At 43.4% G+C, this 24,820-nt stretch overlaps 1 protein-coding gene across 1 annotated transcript in view; it reads left to right on the top strand.

Moving 5' to 3' along the window:
- Positions 1–24,820, top strand: part of CACNA2D3 (calcium voltage-gated channel auxiliary subunit alpha2delta 3) — an 838,234-nt gene that overhangs the window by 448,936 nt on the left and 364,478 nt on the right. The window contains exons 10-11 of the mRNA XM_065935331.1: positions 13,227–13,316; positions 22,956–23,069. Of these exons, the coding sequence (XP_065791403.1) occupies positions 13,227–13,316; positions 22,956–23,069 (204 nt within the window). The remainder of the gene's footprint in view (positions 1–13,226; positions 13,317–22,955; positions 23,070–24,820) is intronic.

Genomic DNA, 24,820 nt, shown 5'->3' with positions numbered 1-24,820 from the left:
AATGTGGCTGTGAGTCTGGCCACAGTGAGCAGCTGTCAGGTAGTGTGTGTGACCTCACCTCTGTCACACAGGTGAGCATCCTCTGTCCCCTTCCTTCTTGTACTATCACATAGGATTCTGGGAAGGTTTAATGGGAGAATGGCGTTAGGGTGTTTTGCAGGGCCAGCATCTTAACAAATTTGAGTAATTGATTATTTGCTTAAGTAGTAATGATTATTAATGATTTGTTAAGTTTTCCTGCCCCAAATTTTAACATATAGAAAGATAGAGTATATAAAGAATAAACTGCGGTTCTCAGAACAAGCCACTTCCCAGAGCATCTCTCCCAGAGCGACCAGCCCTTCTGCTTGAAATTCTCATGTTCCTACATACCACCACGCTTATCCACCTTTTGACATTTTTAATGGGAACACTCAAACGGTTAAGCTAGAATGCGCTGGCCGTGATCTCACAAATATTTAGTCAAGAATCATGGGAACTGTACCTTATAAAGTGGCAAAGAAACAGGTCAGCACTTGGGGGCACACATATGGGCTGGGCCATCATCGTAAACAGACCAACCTAAGTTATTTTTATGGCAAGTGTCACTGATGTGAAAATAGAAAAGAAAGTACAAATGGCATGAGGTCCTATAGCACATTGTAAAATCCTGCCTTTTTGAGTGGCAAGTGCAGCCACCTTAGCTATTCTGCTGTAACCTACTAGAACATTGTGAATATCAGGGTGATGGGAACCCAGTCATGCCTCCCTCACACATCAACACATCAGTTGTGACTCCTTAATTTCCAAAGCTTCATCTTCTCTCTCCTTTCACTGGATCATCACTGATTCTGGGACAGGAAGTCTCACCCTGCCATCTCATATTTTATTTTGGACAAAATGAATTCAGAGCAACTTGATCAGAATAAAAAGCTATTATGAGCAACCTTATTAAATTGCTATTTTTGTAGGCAAAAAATAGTCTGGTAGTTCAGCATTTCACTTATTTATTATGGACAGTGCCTGTTAGTTGGGCTGCAACATTAGGTGTACCCCCATTAGCCTGTCTGCTCCCAATAGGTTATGCGGCTGATTCATTTAATCACTGTTAATTGTATAAATTAACTGTACAGGAACCTAGATGCAAATAAAGTAACTAATTAATAAGAAAAAAACAAAAACAATCTGGCAGTCAGAACAATGGACTTTCATATGCAGATTACCCCAGCAGTGTGAAAACACGGCCCTTCAGTCTGCTCTCTAACTTAGATTATTTCTGAGGGATTAAACCTCTTACTTTCGCCAGATTTGGTTAAAATGACTTATGAGAAACCCCTGAAAGTCTTAAAGCCGTGTGATTTCACTTTGTGATGCTCCTTTAGTCTGTGTATGGATGTCAGGCCATCCAAGCATTAACTAGTGCTCTGGCCACATGGGCAGAGCCCGTGGACAGTGGGGAGCTGCCAGGGTCTCTGCCTCAGCTGCCACCACTGAGCCTGGGAGGACCATCCAGATGCCAGGCGCAGAGCCTCCACTCTGCCTGCCAAGGCCCTGGTGGTGAAAGCCAGCTGGCACAGGCTGTGTGCAACCCTCGAGTTTGTAGCCAGTTAGTTGCCTGAAACACTTTGGAATTGGATTGGCGCTGAAGGCATTTCTCAGGAAGGAGCTGTTATCTGACTTCAGTTCTGCATCGTCAAGCATTGTCTGATGCAGCCTGTCGCTTCCCCGGGTGTTGGGGCTGGGGCTGGGGGGCGGGGAGCGGGGGTCAGAGGTACAATGGCACACTTGGTTAGAGGACTCAACAGCTAACAGTAGGAAGCTTCTGCAGCCTCACTCCCTCCAGCCTGAGCCCCCTGAGCTGGCTTCACATATTGTGTGTGCCCTGTTGCTAATTCGAGAGCACTCCTCTCCATTAAAGGCATTCAGTGCACAAAGCGGAAGGTGTTTTTGCTTCTGTAGCTGCCTCTTGTCTTTAGAGAGAGAAGATGTTCTTCCATCTGTAGTACTTAAAAAGATTTGCTTTAAGTCTCGCAGATTTCTAGAGTATTTGCTGTAAACTCTTACTGGATTGAGCTGTACTGACCTCAGTTAGCAGCTTGCTGGGTCTTGGAGGGGAGTATCTAGCACAAATCAGTGTGCCTTGGTTGAAACTGCTATCTCATGATAATTCCACTAGGGAAGTCAGAAAGCTGCATGCCTTGCTTTTTTTCAAGGACTGGTTTGATTTTAGGGACTACAGACTACAGAGTACCCAACATAATGGGATGTGCTGTGAGGCACCGAGGGAGCTAACTCATAAATGGAGCTTCCTGCTGTACTTGTTTTTGGCTTTCCTTCCTTGCCAGCTGCATGAGCCTTCCATACCCTGGCTTCACTGTGTGTACATCTAATGAGCCATGTGTGGAAGCTGCAGGTCTTAAAAGGGGCAGTTCACTGAGAGCAGCTCTGACATAAAGTCTGGGGCCCTCCCTGTCATTCTGCTCCCTGGATGCTGCTCTGGACCTCCTTGCCCAGAGGTTTCTTCACTTGGGACTCATTTTCCTTGATAATGAAATGTTTATCTACCTATTATTTTTTGATGATGCCCAGATTGTGTGCCTGAGGTCTTGCATTTGGATTTGTGTGATCCAGAGTAGTTGACCAAAACCAATCACTCAAATTTTTATCATGGACACATCATGTTGGATGAGACTGGTCATGTTTGGCTAAAAGCATTTTCGACTTAAATAATTTCGAAATTCCCATTCCTGTTCTCGGGGTGGTGAATGATTAAAACTTGGCAGCTAGGCGTAAAAATCCCAAGAACAATATTAAACAATGTGTAGATTCCTGAGCCCACTTGAGATCTACTGGATTAGAATTTGTCAGCCTGGAGTCACAGGATATTTTTAACAAGTTGCTGGTACTTCTGTTGCAGTCTGTTCATGAACATATTATTTAGACGTCACTGGGATCTAGTACAACCCCAAAACTTTTGCTTGAGTCACCCCACAGAAGTTAGCTGTTCTCCTTGGATTCGTTTGAATGTGGAAGCTTCTTATTAAGCATGGATCTTCTGAGCTCTCATTACTGTTTCCATTCTAAACCTTGGGAGCCTGACTTAAATATTTGAGTTATTTTTAAAGTGAAAATATTAAATATTTTCATGGTGATGAGATGCCTTCTGAATCTCTTCAATTTTCCTGATATTTGACACTAGATGATTTTAATACCTAGCATATCAAACTAATAGTTGTGAAGGACTCCATGTACAGTCCTAAGTTAAGGATAAAATGCTGTATTCTTGTTTTATCCTTTTAGGACACTAGGAAATAAAACCAGACATTGAGGAACATGAGTAGACATTTTTGTAGAGACAAGTCTGTGAGCGGAGACAGTCTTCCAGTACAGTGCCAAGTTCCTGTCCATGTGTCTGCCCCAAGCCACAGCCGCCATTGGGATTGGCTAAATCACCTGCAGGGCCTAGTACAAGATGAAAATGAGGGGCCACTTGTACAAAATGTAAGAATTTCAGGATGGTGTCATCAGATCATTAAATCTGGGCCCTTCCAAATATGTATTCTTGTGCAAAGCCAGTCCCTGGAATTGGTCTCAAATTATTTAGTTCTGAAAATGAATATTTCCTCTTTTTTATCTCTTTATAAGATGATGTCAAAAGATCATTCACGCAATAATAAGGAGAAAAGAGTTCTGAATTATTGTAGAGATTTTTGAGGTAGGTAGCTGAGTTTTAGTGTTTCTGTCTTTTTTTTTTTTTTTTTGAACCAGTGTTAAATTTGTTTCTACAGGAGGTATCTCTTCTTTACTACCACCTCAGAAGGAGCTTCCATTGGGACCTTTTAAAAAACACCAGCCCCAAAATCTGAGATTGCAAACTGGAGTTGAAGCAGTGCAGTGTCGGCTGTTGTTTAGACATTTCCATTATCTGAAGTTGAAGGTTTTTGTGTGTGGTCCCTCTCTGTTCGGTGTCACTCTCAACAAACGTGTGGAAAGAAGAAATAACCACAGATGCAGCCAAGCTTCAATCAGCTCTGCCTTAATTGGCAAGTCTGTTGCATTTGTAGCACAGGCAGAATCAATTAGAGAGCTGGGCTAGCAGACAGCGCGGGCCCTGCCATCCCCCCTGGCGGAGAGTGTGGGTTGTTGGCTCCACCAAGAGGAATAGGTGCCGTCGCTGGCCTTATCGTAAACGAGGCTCCAGGACTGCTTAGTTCACCCAACCAACTGTTTTCAGTTCTTTTATTTTCCAAGAATTCCTCCTGCCCTCCAGGCTTTCTCTGCCTCATCTCTCCACTCTCTTCTTTTCTTGCAAGGGCCTGCCCCTCTGAGGTGTCCTTGTGTGGATCTTTCTGGTTCCCTTCAAGGCAGGGGTTCTCTCTTCTTGCATTGTCCCCAGCGCTCCAGGCCCCGAGTCAGGCACCCAGTGGCCACTTGGTAGTGTGTCTTGTCTGTCATGTGGAGCAACCTGGTATTTCTGCAAGTTGAAAGATGGCTTTGTGACTAAGATCCCAAAATTTGAAATTCTACAAATATGGACATGTTAGGAAGAGGGGATTCATTTACAGCAGTCTTTGTCTGTCTAATGATGCTTTCATTTTTAACATTTCTATTTATACCAAATAATAAAGAATATGGATAAGCAAAGAAAGAAAATTTTAAAAGTTGCATGTAATCTTAACAAAAAGAACCAACTATACTGCTGTATTTATCCTGAAGGCCCTTATATCAGGTAATTGTGCTTAAAAAAAAAAAGTAGATTGTTACTTCTTTAAATGTCCTTTAAAATTATTACAAATTGTGATAACCCTTCTAGTCCCTGAAATATTCTTCTAAAATATTTCAGATGACTACAAAACATTTCAACCTCCTTATTGTTGAAAATACAGTTTGGTTTCCTTTTTTCCCCCTGTTTTTATAAACAGTACAGTGATGAGCATCTGTATAAATATTTGCATATTTGCTTGATTAATTCCCTATAATAAATTCATAGAATTGAAATTGGGCCAAATCATATTTAAGTGTTGCATGAATGTAAGGCCTTTTATATATTTTAGTTTGCCCATTGAGTCAACAAGTATTTGAGTGTTTGCCTTGGGTTGGCTAGGTACCATAAGGGTGTTGGGGCCATAACATGAGCGAGACAGATGAAATGAGACATCTCCTTTCTTTCGTGGAGATGCCGGCTATAAATATACATCTCTTTGTAGCCGAAGTTTCCCGAGCTTGGCACTGTGTTTGGAATGAACTGAAGCTGTGACTTGTATCTCTTCTCATGTAGTGAGGCTGATGAAAGCCTCCTTCCTCCAAGAAGCTAACTTGAGTCAAATCAAGATTTTTATAAAGTTTATGAAGGACGGACTTGGACCTTCAGAAATACCAGAAAGTTGTGAAGGGTGAGATCTGCCTGTTTACACACATGGCATCTTGTCAGGAGAGACACAAAGCAGGCACTTCTGTATAAGTAGCATTTGGACTGTGACTTTCCTCAGTCGCTAGAAGATTCTCAAAGCTGGCTCCCTCAGGGCCCTCACAAGGAGGATGGTGAACTGATAAGATCAGCAGGGAGTCCTCCTGAACCCTGCCTTGTCCCGCTGTGCAAAGCTTCGGTGGAGGCACCAGTTCCACTTCAGATATTTTCACGTCACAGAGAATCATCAGTTCTGGGCTCATCCGCATCATTTTAACATGGGACAGTAAGTGCTTCTGCCATTGAAATGTAGTTATAGTGCAGCCGACTTCCTCGTATGAATTAGTACTCATTGTTCACATCCAGGAGATCTGGTCTCTAATTTGGCACTAGCGTTAACCATCTGCTACCTTCAGACACCTCAGTTTGTAATATACAACATTAAGGACAAACGGGGACTGACTCAGACAGAGTTCTGTCAGGTCTGTACTTTTTCCCCCAAATGGCAAACATCTGGACCTACCTCTTTAATATCAGTTTTTTTGGGTCATTGTGTTTTCACATTTGAGAAACACCATCTCGCAGTCTGTCTTCCCCACCAGATCTAATCACAGTCTGATTCACTTTGAGACAGTGGTGTCATAAGAAGTGTACAAAGTGCTTCTCTCTCCAGCATGTAGAAGGGAAACACGTGTAGTGAAGAGATAGAAAACACAGGGGAGCTTTCCCCAGGGGAAAAAATCACAATGTGCCCCTAACAAATGATAGAAAAAGGTTTCTAGAAAATAGGTGGTCCATGGGGATCATTTGAGGCCTAGTAGAGAGAGCATTCCCAAGACAAGGCAAGGTGATACTGACAGTCGCAGTGTTTATTAGATGCTTTCTGTATGCCACCCTTGGCTTGAGCACTCATGCCATAGATCCATGACATATATTCCCAAAAGATTGTGTAAAATTCAGCCAAGGAATTTCTCAGACTTCACTGGTGCATGAGAGAATTATTCCAGAGATGAGGGTGAAGGAGGGTTGGTTGCCAGGAGGAATTATATCATGATGAAGAGGCCATATTTATATGAAATCATCTTGTGGCCTAGTATCAGGTATGGAGGCCATCTGGGTCTCTGGCAAATGGGCTTCTGTGGTTTGGGTTTAGAGCTCAATAGTAATGGGACCATTGAGATGTGTGAAGGCATGTTTGGAAATTTCCATGAGGAGTTTGACATCAGAATGAGGCAGTCATGATCCCTGGGACACTGCTTATTTAATTCAGGCTGATTTTATGTTGATGTGAGCAGTATCACTATTTTAGGAGAAGGTGAGTGGTACCATGTCTTGTTACTGATAGAACTGAAGATTGGAGAGCTTCCACAGGGCACTCTTACCTTTAGCTCCTTAATTTTAGTCTGTCATCTGATGACCACAGTACAAAACAGCCTAACATAGCCAGGCACGTTTGAGGAACACCTGCTTTGTAGCTGTCCATCAGAATTTTGTACTCCATGGGCACTGCCAGATGCTAGGTGTAACCCAGACAGCAAGGAACAGGGGCCTGCACACTTCCCGTATCTTCTTTGCTCACATGCGTAATCTTGTTCCACTGGATCTCATTTAAAAAAAAATAGATTCCACAGTAAGATTATTAAGAATTTCAAGGCAGTGACAGCACAGTGTTAAACCAAGCACAGGTCCTTTGAACAAGGGGCCCTGTGTGGCTGCATCCGTCTCGTGCCCCTGAAACCAGGCCTGTGTGAGATCCCTAGGGCTGTGTATGCTGCATCATCAGGGATGACAAGAGCTGTACCTTGTGCATTGGGAAGGGCTGACTGGATATGAATTTAAATATGGGGCTCTGCACTTTGAAACCTACCTTCCTCATACTTTGCTCTGCCATCCTGGACAAATATTTCACCATTCGAAGACTCCATTTGCCTGTGTGTTAAATAGGAACCTAATAGTACCTTTTAGGGGTGTTTAGGAAGATGGAGTGCAGTTATGGATGAAAAGTACCCAGTGCCCAGTATACAGTTACCATCCAGCCAGCATTGGCTGCCTTTGGAGGAATTGGGTGAGGCAGTTTCTGAAAGCCTTCGCGTGGCTGCAGCATCCCTTGTCCAGGTGTAACGGGCACAAAATACAGGTCTGCTGAACTCCAGTGACCTGGATGGGCATCACTGATAGGTAGCTGTTAGCCTTTCCCCCAAGTAACCCCAGTCAGGACCACCGACTCTCATCAACTCCGTGGATGTGGGATTGTTTTGTCTCCTGATGTCCACTTCTTATATTAATCCCTTGCTCTTAATTGGGAGGACTCAGACATTCATTATAATTACATAGGAAAAAACATGATCACTATTATCCCAGAGTTATCAGGATTGATTCAACTAAATCAAATGCTGGTGGAGAGCGAGGGTTGTGTCGACAGGACCTTCCGCTGGCCTGGATGTGTGACTGTTTCGCAGAGATAAGCGGCCTCGCTGTGCCTGCTGGCATCCGGGCGTAGGCAGCCGCGGCACTCGTGCTGGTTCATCTCCCCAGGCGTTAAGCTGCGCTAATTGCTTTGGAAGGGAGGCCTTCTCCCGGACAGCAGCATATGCTGCATGAGCGCCTGAAGCAAAGATAAAAAGCCACCCTCCTCCTCCTTTATTGAAGTTTAATAATAAAATGGAACTGTCACCATTCCCAATAAATTGTTTATTTTAATTTAGAAAAATAATGGAAACTAGCCACCTCTTGGCACAGTTGTTGAGGACCGGTTTCCTGGCTCAGCTAATTTTGAGCCAAATACTGTCCTTCAGTAGCTTGCTCTAGAAGACACTCAGTCCTCGGTGTCAGTAAAATCAACCGCATGTCTCTCCACTTAATAAAACTTAGCCCTTTAAGGTGAAATGAATCATTTTTCAAGGTGGGTTAGATTGTAAAGTTGCAAACCAGGAAGTTGGCATAGGTGTTTGAGGCATAAAGTTTTGTAGGATTTTTTTTTCAAGTATTTCTTTTAGCATATATGAAATTAAAAGATGTTCACATGTTTCTGTCATCATGGTTCTTTCAGATGTCTTCTTTTTTCCTGTAATAATAGTGAGAAGTCAGCTTGATGCCTTTTGAATTAAGTCAGAAAAGAAGGCATCGATGAAGGAAGTATCTTACTAAGGCTTATAGAGGGAGGGTGAATGGCAGAGTGGAAATTGGACTTCAAGCCACCTGGCTCCTGCCTACTGCTCTAAGGCATGGATGCTCTCATTTTTTACCAAATACACAGAAATTTTCTCACCCCCGTTTCATAGGTAGCAAAACTGAGGCCTGAGAACCAAAGCTACTTGTCTTGGGATATCATAGCTGGTAAGCAGTCTAACCAAAACTAGGGCTCAGTCTCCTGGATCCTAATTCAGTTTTATTCTTGCAGAGTCCATAGGGTCTATCTACTGGTTGCTAACATACAAGTATTCATATAATATGATTGCATTAAATATAAACATTTTTGGTCTTACAGTAAGCAGCCATACCTGAGAATAGATTTTAAAAATCTGTTCGGGAGGCTACAGGACATTCAGCCAGGCCCCTTTGTTCCCTTTCGGACACTACCCTTGGAATGCACACAACTAGAGTTCATCTTCAAGAAATTAGTCCAGGCCATGGGGAGGGAAGGCCATGGCTGTTCCATCCGTGTGCACTAGGAGTGTGCTGTGTGCGAAGCGCCTGGCTCTGTCCACATGGGCACTCAGATAATGTGTAAATCAGGCAATGAAATGACAGTGATTAAGAAGAGGAAAGAGGGGGCATAGATGAGGTGAGAAAGGCCATTGTAACGCAGGGAGGTCTTTGGGGATATATTGCCTCAGTCAGGGTTATGTGATGGGCATGGTCATCAAGGTCCTTTGAATTGAGTAGCCCCAATATAGCTACATCTACATCTAGTCAGGCAAAGAATCAAATTTGTTGGCTTACTTACCCGAGAAAAGTAAGCATGGCTGGATTTAGGGGCTCATGTCACGCTGCCGTGACTCTGTCTTGCCCCCTTGCACTGTGGGCTCTGTTCTCCTTGGCTGTTACCTTTGTTCCGATGAGCTCTTCCTGTGCAGTGGCTTCGTGGCTGCTGGCAGCACTGACTTCTCAGTAATCTCAATGGAGAAAGAATCTTCCTTATCATGTTTCAGGAGAAGCCCAACTATGGCTGATGGGATAGAATTCACCCATTGAACAGGGCTGATCAGGGGGGCCAACCCTTGATTGGGGAAGGAGAGAGATGTTAGCACTGTTCAATTCATATAAATTATGGGGTGTTGGGAAAGAGGGAAAATCAGCAGAAGGGAAAAGAATTCTGCATAGGAGAAATCATACATACCCACTGGCCTTAGAGTTTCCTCTGACTCACCATTAGGCGATGGATTGGTAAGGAGGAAGGACTAGTCTAGCTCTTGTGTCTCCAGGTTAGTATTATCCAACACAACTTTAGGCAATGATGGAGATATTATTTAATCTTCACAGTCCAGTCCAATGACCACTAGCCACAAGGGGCTGTCAAGAACTTGACATGTGGCTTGTGTGATCAAGGAACTGAGTTTTTAATTTTAGGTAATTTTAATTAAATTTAATATTAACAGCTACACGTAGCTCATGACTACTGTAAGGGGCAGAGCAGCTCTTAGTGGAGGTCACATCACAGGAGATAGTTCCCTGGAAGGCAGGACCCCCTGTCCCCACTTTGGAGGACGGTTGGACTGAGGGTTAAATGCAGAGGCTGGTTGACTAGGATGATGAAGTTGAGTTGTTTAGGTTGTGGAGTAGGAGGAAAGGGGGTTTGAATGTGAGAGAGAGGACCGGGAGGAAAAAACAAAGAATCCTTCATCTGTGACATCATTTAGAAACCTTTAACATAAAGAAATATTTTTTTCTATTTCATGTAGGAGCTCAGTTTCTATCAGGAAGAAACAAAATCACAATTGACCTTGTTATAATAGCAAATTGAGGGGAATTCCATGACATGTTATTGCATTTTGCTCTTAAGTGTCCAACAATAAAAGCAGCCATTGCCTGAAACATCATTCTGCACATGACATGCAGCTACACAAGGATTAAAAGAAAAATTGCTATGTTATAAAAAAAAAAAGTCCTGTGTAAACTTGTGTGACTGAGCACAACTAAATGCAGTTGACAGAAATGATATCAGATGAATAGAACTAACCTGTCGAGGCAGAGTCCAGCCAGTGTGATGTGAACCTGGGTCTGGTTAAAGAACACACTTTCCACAGTTTGTGTGATCGGCCTGCCATCCTGCTTTGTGTCCTATAAGATGTGTTGGGTCCACCTTGGGTGACACTTACCAAACCTAAGTCTTCTTGGTGGCCACCACTCACTCACAAGTCAGGTTTTCAAGGGTGGAGTTTCTCGGAGAAGGCAGACTGATTTGCTCTGACTACTTACCTACCCACAGTGGGACCCATAAGCTTCCTAGATTCAGTCAAATTTCTGGGTTTATCCACTGAGAGCTCATAGAGGCTATGCCATGAGTTTGGCATCCTGCTGCCAGTCAAGGGCAGCAAGAATAGAGAAGCAGGAAACTTGGTTCCTGGCTGTGCCGTTTGCCTAGTTCCCTGACCCTCCGCCTGCCACTTGATAATCACTTGTAGATTCGGTTGAGTGCAGAGACTAAGAGCAGGCCTGCTGGAGACGCACTGGCCAGGTCTCAGCCGAGTTCATAGCCAGTGCCTGGCATTCAGGTTACCCCCTCTCCCACCGCACACACACACAAAATTAACAGCAGTGAGTGTGTAGTAGAAAGGAGAGAATTAGAGCAGCTGAAACTGACCTGGATAGAACCTGGGCCAGGCAGCTTGGAGGTATGTGAATTTAGGTGCAATACTGGACCTCAGTCTTACTCTCTGCAGAGTGGAATGATGGAACTTCACAGGGTTGTTATGTGGACACAGTTGACTGGTTTTTGTTCAGAACCTAACATCGAGCAGGCTTCCAGAACCAAGGCTGCTCTGGTGAGCGTCACAGTGTGGTTGCTATGAGGGAGGGGTGGCCCGGGGAAAGGTCTTGTGGTGTTATGCGTATCTCCAGGGTGATTTACCAGCTTCACATCCAGCCTTGATTCATGTTCAGCTTGGATGTCATTAAAGCTGATTGCCCTAAAGATCCCACTCAAGCTTTCCAATCCAGTTTGCCAGCAAATCTGCAGCCCATCCTGATGACCAGAGCTCCAGGCAGAACAGCATCTTAGAACTGTAAGTCATATCCTAGGATCAGTGTCTATGATGGCTTTGATCACTTTCAGAGTCCCAAGGCAGACACATTATGAGTGGGCGTCACCATGTGATTTCTGATGGCATCCTTGGAGTACTGTTGGGTCGCAGGCACAGTAGGAGAAGTGAAACCACTCCTAGGCCAGGAAGTCACTAGCACGCCTTTTCCCTAACCCACCCCTCTTGTCCCTCTTCCTCCTAGCGTCTTTAGTGACTTCTCCAGCTGTTTCCCCAGCAGACAAGGGTTGGATGCCTTTGTGAACAGAATAATTCATTTCAGTAGAAAACAAATGGTTTTGGGTTGGGTCAGTTGGAAAGTGTTGCCAAGTACTGTGCTGCTGTCAACATGGGCTTTGGGCCATTGACCATCATGTACATTCCCATGTACCTGGGCAGAGGCCTGGACCCGCTCCTGTCTCTTTTTGGATATCGGAGATGTTTGTGTTTCACAATCAGTTTCTTTGTTCCCTTTATTTTCCAGCTGATGCTGGGCTTCTGTGGAACTGACATAGTGGAAAGGCCTGGAGCTGCTCCTAAAGAGCCTCCTTCCCATCTGCCTGTTCCTCGAAGCCTTCTGTATTTGTTGCCTGGATCTACCTCCCACAGGCATGGGTCTCATGTTGTGATCCAGTCTTTAGCCTCACTCTTTGGCTCTTTGGGGGCTTCCCTTGTGGCTCAGCTGGTAAAGAATCTGCCTACAATGCGGGAGACCTGGGTTTGATCCCTGGGTTGGGAAGAGCCCCTGGAGAAAAGAACAGCTACCCACTCCAGTATTCTGGCCTGGAGAATTCCATGGGGTCGCAAAGAGTCGGACACAACTGAGTGACTTTCACTTTCACTTTTGGCTCTTTGGAGGTGGCTTTTGAGCGCCAATTATATGTATCAGAAATGTGGTAAATGTGGAAAACAAAAGACCATCAGACGTGCCCTGTCTTAGAAACATCATAGTCTTGAGTGGGGACAGAATCTAATCAGGTGACTATATACCTGGAGTGCTAAGTGCATGGTGGATCTGAGCCTGGTATGGCAGCCCGGGCTTGCAAGGAAGCATTCCACACACTCAGGGGTGGGTGTTCTGGGAAGGCTTTCTAGGGCAAGAAGGGGTGAGTGATTAAACGGACACGCCCTGAGTAGATAAGACAGAAGTAGATAAGACAGAAGTAGATAAGAGGAAGACAGAAGATGGATGGAGAGTGTGCTCCCAGTGGAGGGGGAGTATGTATGGAGTCTTAAAGAATGATTGAGTGGGAAGTAGGGGAAGGGAAGGGAAGGTGGAGCTCATAGCACTCCCTGGAAGAGTGGAGAGTCACAGGAGATGAAACTGGAGAGGGAGGCAGAAATTTTCAACAAATTATAAACTTTTCACCAAAATCTTAACTTTCTTTCCCCTAAATTGTAATCAAAGCTAAAAAAAATACATATGGAAGGTAAATTTTATATTAAGTTCTTATGTTTTGAATTTGGAAGGCAGAAACTAAATTGTGCCCATTGGGGCCTGAGAATCATGGGTTTTGCCTTGGCATGTGCTTGTTCATTCAGGGTTGGTATTTCATATAACAAGACAGATGCTAATGGATTTTTTTGCTTTGTTGTTTCAGCACTTCAGGGAGCATCTGGACAAACTTTTTGCCAAAGGAATCGGAATGCTGGATATAGCTCTGAATGAAGCCTTCAACATTCTCAGTGATGTAAGCGCCTCTTTGATTTCCCTTTCTCTCCTCTAAGAGAATAGATGGGATTTTCATGGGCCAGAATTATTGTTAGCCAGGCATAAGATAAGAGGGTAAGGCTGGGGAGCCAGGTCCAACTTGGGAGGCCGTCCCAACCCCCTGCTGGGCAGAGTCGATGGTACAGTCTGGTCAGGGGACTCATCTGCCACTGTCATTGACTCTGAGGCCGTCAGTGTCTCAATAATAGAGCACCATCTACCACAGATTTCTTTCCATTGGAGAAACTCTCGGTTTCTTCATGGAGTGGATTCCTTATTGTGAGTCACACTGAATCCCTGCCTGTGGTAATGTTCAGAGGAAGAAGGCCTTCTGTGTGCTGTGTTTAGGGAGTGTTACAGGCGCTATCTATCCCAACCTTCCTCTTGTCCCCCTGGAGATGCACAATATGCGGCGCACACTGGGGGCTTCAGTAAGTACTGCAAAAACAAACCCCACTGCACCTGCTATCTCTCCTGCTTTGCTGAACAGAGAATTTCAAATATTAATAGCACCTATTAACATCCTGTGAAATATGTTGTGGAATTTGGAACTGGTGATTCTGCCCCTTGAATGCAATTGTGTTAAGCTAAAACATCATGCGACTTCTGTGTTCTTTTTACTGTGGGAGGGCAGTAGGAAAATAAATAACTGTCTATATTAATGCAGACTCTCTATTATTTATTTAACTACTATAGGTTGCATGCTTTTTAAATGTCAGGCACTGGGAATAGTATACCAGTGAACAGAATAGACTAAGTATTTGCCTTAATGGCCCTGACATCCTAGTGAAAAAGTCTGCAAATTATGTCCCCAGAGAAAAATCAGCCTCCATCTTGTTTTTGTAAATAATGTCTTATTGGAGCACAGACATGCCCACCTGACTACGTATAATCTATGGCTGTTCTTGTACTACAGTGGCAGAGTTGATTATTTTCAATAGATACCATATGGCCTGTAAAAAATAGTTACTATATGGCTCTTTACAGAAGAAGTTTGCTGACCCAAGTTCTAATGACGGGAGACACATGAAATGAGTAGTCTTACGGAGAACAATAATTCTACTGTTCCAAAATGATAAGGGCTTGTTCCTTCATACAATGAGGTCAAGAGTTCTCTGGCTAGGGAAGAGCTCTCTGGTTAGGTGATGTTGGAGTGCAGACCTGAAGGAAGTGAAGGAGCAGCTCTATGGTATCTTGAGAAACAAGTTTTCAACAAGAGGAGTAGCAAAAGCAGAGGCCCTGAGGAAGGGCATATCTATGGTACAACAAGGAGACCATCATGACAAGAGCAAGTAGGAAAGAAAGTGTACTAGGAAATGAGGTCGCAGAGGCAGCAGCAGCATGTGGCGCCTAGTAGACACAGGGAGGACTTTGGCTTTTGCTCTGTGTGGGATGGAAAGTCACTGGAGTCTGAGCAGAGAATGACAGAGTCCAACCTGGATTTCAGCAGCATCCGCTGGCTGCTCTATTGATAAACAAAGACAATAGCAGGAAGGCTGTTATCTGACTGACACACAGTGGTGGCTTTGGACCAAGGAGGTAGTGATTTAGATGTTAAGAAGCAGAAAAATAGAAGCTACTCTAGGTATTTCAAACAGCAGGAGTTGAACGCAGGAAGTTGGTTGCACAGGGGATGGAAAAGCTGAGAAATCAAACAGAGAGTGAACCAATACATGGATTAACACCAGCAGGAGGCAGCTCCCCTCTGGGTCGGGAAGGACCACAGGAGGGAGGGCTGCCATCAGAGCCTCATCACTGTGGCCGTCCAGAGCAGAACAAAACCACTGAGGGGCCTGCTCAGCCGGAGCTGGAATGCCAGGGAAGGGCCTGTCCTGTGGAAACTAGTGCCTTGGAGGCGATGCTGCCATTGCTGGAAAATGCCCAGGCCCCCAAAGCAGAGAGAAAAGGAGAAATGGCTAAGAAATACCTTGGCCTCTCCCTTGAGTCCTTCAGTATTCACCTGAAGACAAAACTTGTCAAAACTATTGCCCAGTCTGGGAAATGTGATTTTCAGGAAAAAAATATGGGGTGGAGCTGAGAGCAAGTAAGCCCTGAATGGGGTGACAGCTATGTTGAAGTTCCACAGGAGCTGGGAGAGCAGCTGGATATTCAAAGGCTTCTCCTCCAGGTAGCTCTGCAGGCTACCAGCCGTCACTTTCCAGGTGAGAATTCACCTAGCACTGCGTGGCTTGTTTTGGTGGTCAGTTATGTCTGACTCCATGATTTGAGTTTCTACCACTAAGCTACAGTGGCTCTCAAGCCAAGGATAGGTCCTCATTCTATACTCTTTTTCTACCAATAATATCTGTTGGCACATAGAAGGCTATTTACATCCCGGTCCGGAGCTACTATTGTGTATCAGTGAAAATACAGTGAAAAATAAGGAGGGAGGGTGTCATTTCAGCTTCCGTCATACAAACTGGAGGCCCTTCCTACTCACCTGGCTACAGATAATTAGCATTTATGGACAACTCAGTGTTTGGGACAGCACATACCTATTAACAATGTATTAGTAATTAATAAATATGACTGATCAGAGCCAAGGACCAAGCTACATCTTTAAATTCTACTTTGAATCTTGGATAGCTTTTGACATAGCTCAGATGGTAAAGAATCTGCCTGCAATGCAGGAGACTTGAGTTCATTTCCTGGCTGGGGAAGATCCAGAGCCACAGTGTGGAGAGAACAGTGTGGATACTGACTTCAGTATTCTTTCCTGGAGAATTCCATGGAGAGAGGAGCCTGGCAGGCTACAGTCCATGGGATTGCAAAGAGTCACACACAGCTGAGTGACTAACACTTTGAACCCTGAATAGGCACCTTTGTAGAGCTTGGAGATGCTGATCTCCACAGCTTAGCAGGTTTTTTCTAGAGGGTGATATTGAAGGGACTTGCCACATTTGGGAAACTGGCTATCTTTATTTCAAAAAACCTGGTGTTTAGTGCAGAGGGAGACTACTCTGAGATGGGGGTGGGAGTCCCTTGCTTGGAAATGTACCTTGCAGATTTCTGTTTTCCTGATATTTGACAGAGGTGTTGAAGGAGTAGAGAGTTCGGAGATGCTTGTTGTGTTGAAGTTTGTGGCTTCTGGAGTCAGGCAGGTTGGGCTGAGAAGCCTGACTCACTCAGAGCTTGCTGTGTGACCTTGAAAAAATTCTGCTTGGTTTTACCTTTATTTTCCTCATCTTTAAAATGAGGCTAGGGATAGACCCAACACTGGTCACTTAATTTATGAAGCCCAGTGCAAAATGACAATGCAGGTGCTTGTTCAAAAGTAAATAAGAATTTTAGGAGAGTGATACCAGAGTGTTCAACCAAGTGTGGGGCCCTGTATGGCTATGTACGTCACATGTCATGAATCTGGCCATGCTGGATGGGGGTTGAGGATTCAGCATGAGGCAGTGGCACCCAGCTCCCTCCCAGTCATGCTGGGTTGGGTAGGAAGTGCCATCACCATGACCACAGAGACATTAGGCAGCCTCAACTTTTGCAGGGCTGCCTGAGATTTCTAGAAACAGCTCCTACTCTTAATGCTTTGGTCCTACTTCCTGCCCAAATCCTCAGGAATATCTGCTTCCCTTCATCCCCCTCTCTTCTTTTCCTTGCCCTGGTACTTTTTCCTCTCCCCATGCCTTTCATTTACCAAATTTATTTTAAAACTCTCCTAAGCCAGTGATCCCCTGGAATGCCAAGTGGAATGCTGTCTGCTTCAAGGCTCCAACATAGGTGTTGTGGTCAAGGTGTGGGATGCCATCCTCCTTTTGGAGACTCACAATTCATTTGCTACTAGGGGCCTTAGCAGTCCTACAGTGAACAGACCTTTTAAAATATGTCTATACCAGCACTCAAATTATTGACCCAGGAACTCTCTGCATCATGCTATAACCTCAGGATAGAATTTGTAGAACTCACAGCTCCCCAGGCACCCCTTCAGGCATGATAGTTTTTTTATCCTTTAAGAGGGTGTAGTATTTCCAATACCTCCAAGAACCAGAAAATCACCAATACATGGTGGATTTTTTCCCTTGAATCCTAGTGAGAGAAGCAATTTTGAACCAGGGAAACCTTCCACATACCTGTTTGATCTACCTTTATCAGTAAAAGCCGTTTGAGGTCTGGCCAGTCAGGAATCTGAGGGGTCGAGTGTAAATTCCCGAAAGTAAGAAATGGAAGGAACAAAAATGTTTCAAAATGTCCCTGCCTGAGATTTGTTGACAGTTGGCACCATATTGAGTGCACATTTATCCCAGAGAGAGAAACATTTCCATCCCATTTCTTGCCACGGGGCTTTTAAATAGCCAAACACTTTGAAAAACACAGAGATGGTTAATCTCCCATGAAAATGAAGCTTTAGCTATTTTCCACTTCATCAATATGACCTTTAGTGATATAATTCTCTTCCTGTGTATTATGTCTGCTTTTGCAAGCCAGTATGAAATAAAAAGCGATTTCTTGAACACACAAACACAAATACACACACTCTTTCTCTCTTAGACACACACAATTGAAATGCCAATTGTGGTTATGGCTTAGAATGGTTCAGAAGTTACTATAACTAAATGAAGTTAATTCTGTTTTGCATTTACCTACATTTCAGTTTCAGTATTTGCTCAGATGATTTAAAGGCTTGCAGTTGTTGTACAAATGGCTTTGAAAGGAGCATTCAAATAAACTTCTAAGACCCTTCGAGCTATTGATCTCTGCTGCATTCGTTAGATTCTCTTAAGAACACAGAGCCGGTTTGCTACAGTAGTTAGCATCTACCTTGTCATGTGACAACTGCAATTATCTTTTTTGGCGATGAATACAATCTTTGCAGTGATTACCTTTTAAAAATTTTTCTTAGCCAATTAAATAAAATTTGGTGACATTTCAAAGACTGTTAATCACAACCAAATGCTCTAAATGTCAGGATGCATTGAAATTTTTGCTGCTAACTGATGAATCACTGAGCTAATTGTAGTTCATCATCAGGCCCTTGTCATTGTTATTATTATGGAAAACACTTTCATCACTCCCGCTATTCAATAAAAAAAGTTCTAGAGAAATATGAAGAGAAGAGATATTACTCATCAAAGCATTTGAATTTAATTGCATTCTTCAAAATTCTCCCAACTGCAGATTGCTGCAGAGAAAAACCAGGAACTCAGCCATGGAAGAAAGTAATGGATTTAAATAAACAGCTTGGGGCAACCCCTTCTTCCAGTGTGCAGTATTCAGATATTTTTATTTCCCTCTCTTCCCTCTTGCCTTTTGTTTGGGAGAGTTTTTCCTGGGTGTTTTCAAATGAGTTACATGAACAACAGTCTCGAGGTGTCCTGATTTTTTCCCTTTTGCAGCCTCTGTGGTCAAATGAATAGATCACTTGTGTTTGGTGGCACATTACTGGGTTTATCCAGTGACATGAAGGCTGTGTCAAGTCTCAGGCTCTCCAGAATATCTCCAGAGCAACCTGTTGATAAGACAAGGCTGCAAGACTGTTTGTTCTTGTTGTGCTATGATAGAATCTTAACGTCTCAGAGTGGAAAGGGCAAAGTCATTTATTGAGACTGTGAAAGTCTAGCTGAAAGTGGGTCCTCAGGGCGGAAGAGAGGGAAAACACTTGGTTAAGACAGGGTATAAATCCTAAATTATAGTTTACAATTGGTGGATGCAGCAAGGGAAGATTTTGAGGTCAGAGGTTCAAAGAGTCTCACGCTATGAATTGTCCTTTGATGCTTTTTGTTCAAGAGTTGATGGGTTTTCTAGAATAGTAGGTTATGAAAATAAAGACAGTAAAAAAGAAGTTATGTGAAAAGTTTTGTGGTCCAGTGGTCTTAGTTCTCAGATATTTCTACCTACTGATACTGTATCACGTGCCTTGTGTGTTTATTAATTTAAGGACACCTGCCCAGTCAGAGTTGCAGGAATGACTGCGAGGGTCAGGACTAAAGTGAGCCACATTCTAAAAGCACAGAATTTAAGGAGCACTCACTCTCAGGGTAGTGACCTTGGTGTCGGCCATGTGACCCTGGGACACTAGAAAGAATAGAACAAGGAAGAACAGGAGAAGGAAATGAACACTTGTGGAGCTTTCAGATTGAGGAGCATCATCTCTTTATTGGGAGGCCATAGGTCGAGTGTACTGAATCTAAGAATAGATTCTGGAGCTGGACTGCCTGGGTTCACATCTCGGCTATGGCAGATAGTTGCTGTGTGATTTTGGGCAAGTTAGCTAATCTCTGTGCCTCTGTTCCTCACTGGTCAAATGGGGATAATGATAGTATGTACCTCAGAGACTAGTAAAGATTAAGTAAGTTCATACTTATAGCCCAGCATATAATGGCCATATAATCTGTGCTGTAACAACCTTATAAGCATGTTATTCCCATCTTATAAATGAAGAAAAGGATATTCTTTTAAAATATTTATTTATTACTTATTTATTTTAAAATTTTATTTGATTGCACCTGGTCTTAGTTGCAGCATCTGGGATCTTTTAGGTATGGCATGTGGGATCTAGTGTCTTGACCAGGGGTCAAGCCCAGGCCCTGTGCACTGAGTGTGTGGAGTCTTAGCCACTGGACCACCAAGCTAGTCTCTAGAAAAAATATTCTCAAAAGAGAATTTATACTAGGCACCAGTTTGTGGTGCTGAAATAAGATTGAATATTTTCCACTATACTATGATATTCCATCCATGTTTTGAGTTGGTTTTACTCTGTCCTAATATGATCACGAGGCTATCCATTCCATCCATCCATCCATTCATCCAATCTTCTCTAAAGTCACTGCAACTTCAAACTCCACATTAGAAACCTAAGTTCATGGAGACTGGGCATTCCACTTCAATGTGAGTGCTCTGGTAGCTCTGGTTCATTCAGTTCAGTTCAGTTGCTCAGTCGTGTCCAACTCTGCGACCCCATGAATCACAGCACACCAGGCCTCCCTGTCCATCACCAACTCCCGAAGTCTACTCAAACTCATGTCCATTGAGTCAGTGATGCCATCCAGCTATCTCATCCTCTGTCGTCCTCTTCTCCTCCTGCCCCCAATCCCTCCCACCATCAGGGTCTTTTCCAATGAGTCAGCTCTTTGCATGAGGTGGCCAAAGTACTGGAGTTTCAGCTTCAGCATCAGTCCTTGCAATGAACACCCATGGTCTCCTTTAGGATGGACTGGTAGGATCTCCTTGCAGTCCAAGGGACTCTCAAGAGTCTTCTCCAACACCACAGTTCAAAAGCATCAATTTTTCGGTACTCAGCTTTCTTCACAGTCCAACTCTCATATCCATACATAACCGCTGGAAAAACCATAGCCTTGACTAGACAGACCTTTGTTGGCAAAGGTCTCTGGCAAAAGGTCTCTGCTTTTTAGTATGTTATCTAGATTGGTCATAATTTTCCTTCCAAGGAGTAAGCATCTTTTAATTTCATAGCTGGAATCACCATCTGCAGTGATTTTGGAGACACTGTTTCCACTGTTTCCCCATCTATTTCCCATGAAGTGATGGGACCAGATGCCGTGATCTTAGTTTTCCGAATGTTGAACTTTAAGTCAACTTTTTCACTCTCCTCTTTCACTTTCATCAAGAGGCTTTTTAGTTCCTCTTCACTTTCGACCATAAGGGTGGTGTCATCTGCGTATCTATGGTTATTGATATTTCTCCCGGCAATCTTGATTCCAGCTTGTGCTTCTTCCAGCCCAGTGTTTCTCATGATGTACTCTGCATATAAGTTAAATAAGCAGGGTGACAATATACAGCCTTGATGTACTCCTTTTCCTATTTGGAATCAGTCTGTTGTTCCATGTCCCGTTCTAACTGTTGCTTCCTGACCTGCAAACAGGTTTCTCAAGAGGCAGGTCAGGTGGTCTGGAATTCCCATCTCTTTCAGAATTTTCCACAGTTTATTGTGATCCACACAGTCGAAGGCTTTGGCATAGTCAATAAAGCAGAAATAGATGTTTTTCTGAAATTCTCTTGCTTTTTCAATGATCCAGCTGATGTTGGCAATTTGATCTTTGGTTCCTCTGCCTTTGCTAAAACCAGCTTGAACATCTGGAAGTTCATGGTTCACGTATTGCTGAATCCTGTCTTGGAGACTTTTGAGCATTACTTTACTAGCGTGTGAGATGAATGCAATTGTGCGGTAGTTTGAGCATTCTTTGGCATTGCCTTTCTTTGGGATTGGAGTGAAAACTGACCTTTTCCAGTCCTGTGGCCACTGCTGAGTTTTCCAAATTTGGTGGCATATTGAGTGTAGCACTTTCACAGCTTCATCTTTCAGGATTTGAAATAGCTCAACTGGAATTCCATCACCTTCACTAGCTTTGTTCATTAGTCAGCAGCAAATCCAAGGGTGACCATCATCCTTCCCCCATGTCATGGTTAGTAGATAGAACATGCCTATACATTGTCACTCATGCCTGTGCATATGCTCTTTGCCCTCTCTGAAAGGCCCTTGCCCCAGATGCTCACCTCCTTCTGGTATTATTCAAAAGTTACCACCTCATTAATAGCTCCCCAGACTATATTTTCTAAAGTTGCCCCTCTGCATTTTCTATCTCCCTACTTTTTTAAAATTTTGCATCACCATTTTCAAACATAAAACATAATTTACTCCTTTACCTTGGTATCTCATCAAACAATATATACATGAGGGAAGAAATTTTTCTTTGTTTCATCCTCAGCACTGTGTGGGCACTTAGCAAATAATTTTAAAATAAATGAAAAAAAAAAAACCCAACAACTTCACAGTTTGTAGTGGTGGGAGTTTTCACTACTGAAGGTTAAAATCTTTCTGTGTGTTCCTCATTGGTATGTAACTGTAGTGTTTTTAAAGGACACTACTTTGAATTTGTAGCATTAATAGCATTCATTAAGGGGATTCTTCACCTGTGATTCAAGGGAAGGACACAAACCTCTGACAGCCATCATCTGGTCACTCAAGCTACCACTCACAAAAACTGGTCACTTTTGAAATGCTCTGTAAAACTGAAAGTTGAAGTACAGAATTAATACCACAGTGGGCACAATCTTGGAATTTCGGCAAGCTGTACATACTAACATACATAATATATAGTGTTACATGCTAGCAAATACATGTTTAAAACAAACCCTAAAAAGGGTGCTTACAGTATATTCTGAATTGGCATGCTCCTGACTTTATTCTCCATGTGTACAAAACCTCCTTGATTTTATTACTTAGCACAATCTGTACCCATTAGACTCATTCAAACTATATTCATTTAGATTTTGAAAGAGATGTTACTCATCACGTATTCTGTTGCCTATAATTGTGTTTCTAAAAGGTTGCTCTGCCAACTTCTTTGGGCTTATATTTTGAAGCACTATCCATGTTTGAAGGTAAGACAGGTTAACTATCCTAGAATCTCACTGCCTACCTTGTGTGTATATTTAGGAAATCTCTTTTGTGGTCTGTATTTAGTTGCAATTTCTCAGAGTAAATATGAAGATCCATAAGTGGGCAAAGCCTTATCCTGTAGGTTCTTTCTGGTGGTGCATAATGAACTATCATGTTAAGAGGCTTCCTGAAGCTAAGATCTCATGCTTCCGAAGTCTCATGGGTACACATAACCCTCTGGGGTGTTTCTCAGTTTGCACTTATTTCTCTCCACAGTTCAACCACACTGGACAAGGCAGCATCTGCAGCCAGGCCATCATGCTTGTCACCGATGGGGCAGTGGACACCTATGACACTATCTTTGCCAAGTACAACTGGCCAGATCGAAAGGTAAGGCGATGTTGATGGCACCATGGTGCCATCATCTCTGGAGGATCTCTATTGCATTATTACCTCCAGCTTGCCCATGGATAAGTATCCCATGTGGACTTCATTTCATAATGACCTATGGTTTCTCAGCCTGGTGTTTTCTGGTTGACCAAAACTGAATACTATGGCTTTCCTTGTTTTCAAAATGAAACTTTTTTGGTAGCGAGAAGAAACCCATGTAGAAGTGTTTAATATGTTGAGTGAAAAGAGTCACTGTGAGGTGTGCTTTGTCCATCATGGACAGTGCTTCTCTTTGTTTTTGTTTTCCATGGTAGCCAGAGCTGCTTGGTGAACTCAGCACCTATAGAATGTGGAAGGCAACCATGTGGCCTTGTAGCCATTTCCTCTGTTTCCATGTTCCTGTAGTTCCTTCCTGTCCCCTCATTACCATCCAGAATCTCCTCTTCATCCCCCAGTGCCATTCCTTACCCTTGTCAAAGCTTGTCTCTTCTCTATTCAAGTTTTTTTTTTTCATTTCCAAGTTAACATTTATTTATTTGATAAACCCATATGTTAGGGTGTCAGTGAAAGATATCAGTGTTTTTGGTGTCTTTTGAGTGCCTTAACCCAGAGGTTCTTCAAGCTGTTAGCCAGTTTGAATTTCCTGTGGAGAGCTTTTAAATTATGGATCCTGTTGCACACTTACAGAATCAGAATTTCTGAGGATGTGGCCCAGGATTCCATGTTTTTAATAAGTACCTCAAGTAGACACCTGTTAGTAGATTGGTAGCTGGTGATCACTATCTCAGCTAAATGGTGAGGTCTGAGCAAGAAATAGAGGTTCATCAGAGAGGGTGCTAGCCTGCAGGTATCACAAAGGCCCTTTTCTATCTTTCGTGTCAGTGGCATTACTCTGACTGTCTCTGTAGGGGCATGAGACTGTTTAGACCAAGTCTGTTTTGCTTCTTCCACTTTGTATGTTTAATTTCTGGGAATTGAGCTAACCACATGCATGGCAAAAAGAAACAGAAGACAGATGACAACTGTGCACTCAACTGTATCCAGAAAGCATGCATGCTTGAGGCCCTGTGAGCTGTCATCCCTTGTTCTTTTAGTCATTCTTGGTCCTCCTGTGTCTTTGGTAACAGTCGTCTCACCTCACCAAGCACGACTCTGGTGCTTTAAGATGCATGTGTTTTGTAGAATGTGGTCTCCTTCCCTTGTTGCTCAACCTTAGAGACAGCCATCATTTCTGAAGCTGGAGGGAAAACTGGCTGTTCTGGGCTTGCTGAGAGTCGGTGGGCCTCTGGCCGGGCACCTGCCTGGGGGATATCCAGGAATAAGTATGGCTGAACGCAGCTCTCACAATAAGCACTGACTTTAGAGTTCAGTAGTTGAATAAGATGGAAGTTCACTGTTGGACAAGTGATTTTAAGTGAGATGTTTCAGGTGATAATTTCCAGGGACAGGTAGAGGACAGAGTTAATTCCTGATAAATGTAGGAGGATGCAGAAGAGGGAGCATCCTGTTTACACCTGCACCACCACAGCGCAGAGCACATTGCTGAGCACATGGCCGCTACCTAAGAATGCACAGCCCTAAGGGGTGGCCGAGTGACTGCGGAGCCTGGGGGCACAACACTGGTCATCATGGTGGGGCTGTGGGTGTGATGTCATCAAATAAGATGCTCACAGGGGCCATGACATCTCACAGCATGTTGAAAGGTAATTTACATTATCTCGGACCATCTTAAATCAAAGAATGAAGTAAAT

This window comes from Muntiacus reevesi, chromosome 4 (genome assembly GCF_963930625.1).
Source record: "Muntiacus reevesi chromosome 4, mMunRee1.1, whole genome shotgun sequence".
In the NCBI taxonomy this organism is placed as follows: Eukaryota; Metazoa; Chordata; class Mammalia; order Artiodactyla; family Cervidae; genus Muntiacus; species Muntiacus reevesi.
The sequence above is the reverse complement of the archived record's forward strand: the minus strand, read 5'-3'. Positions and strand labels throughout refer to the sequence as shown.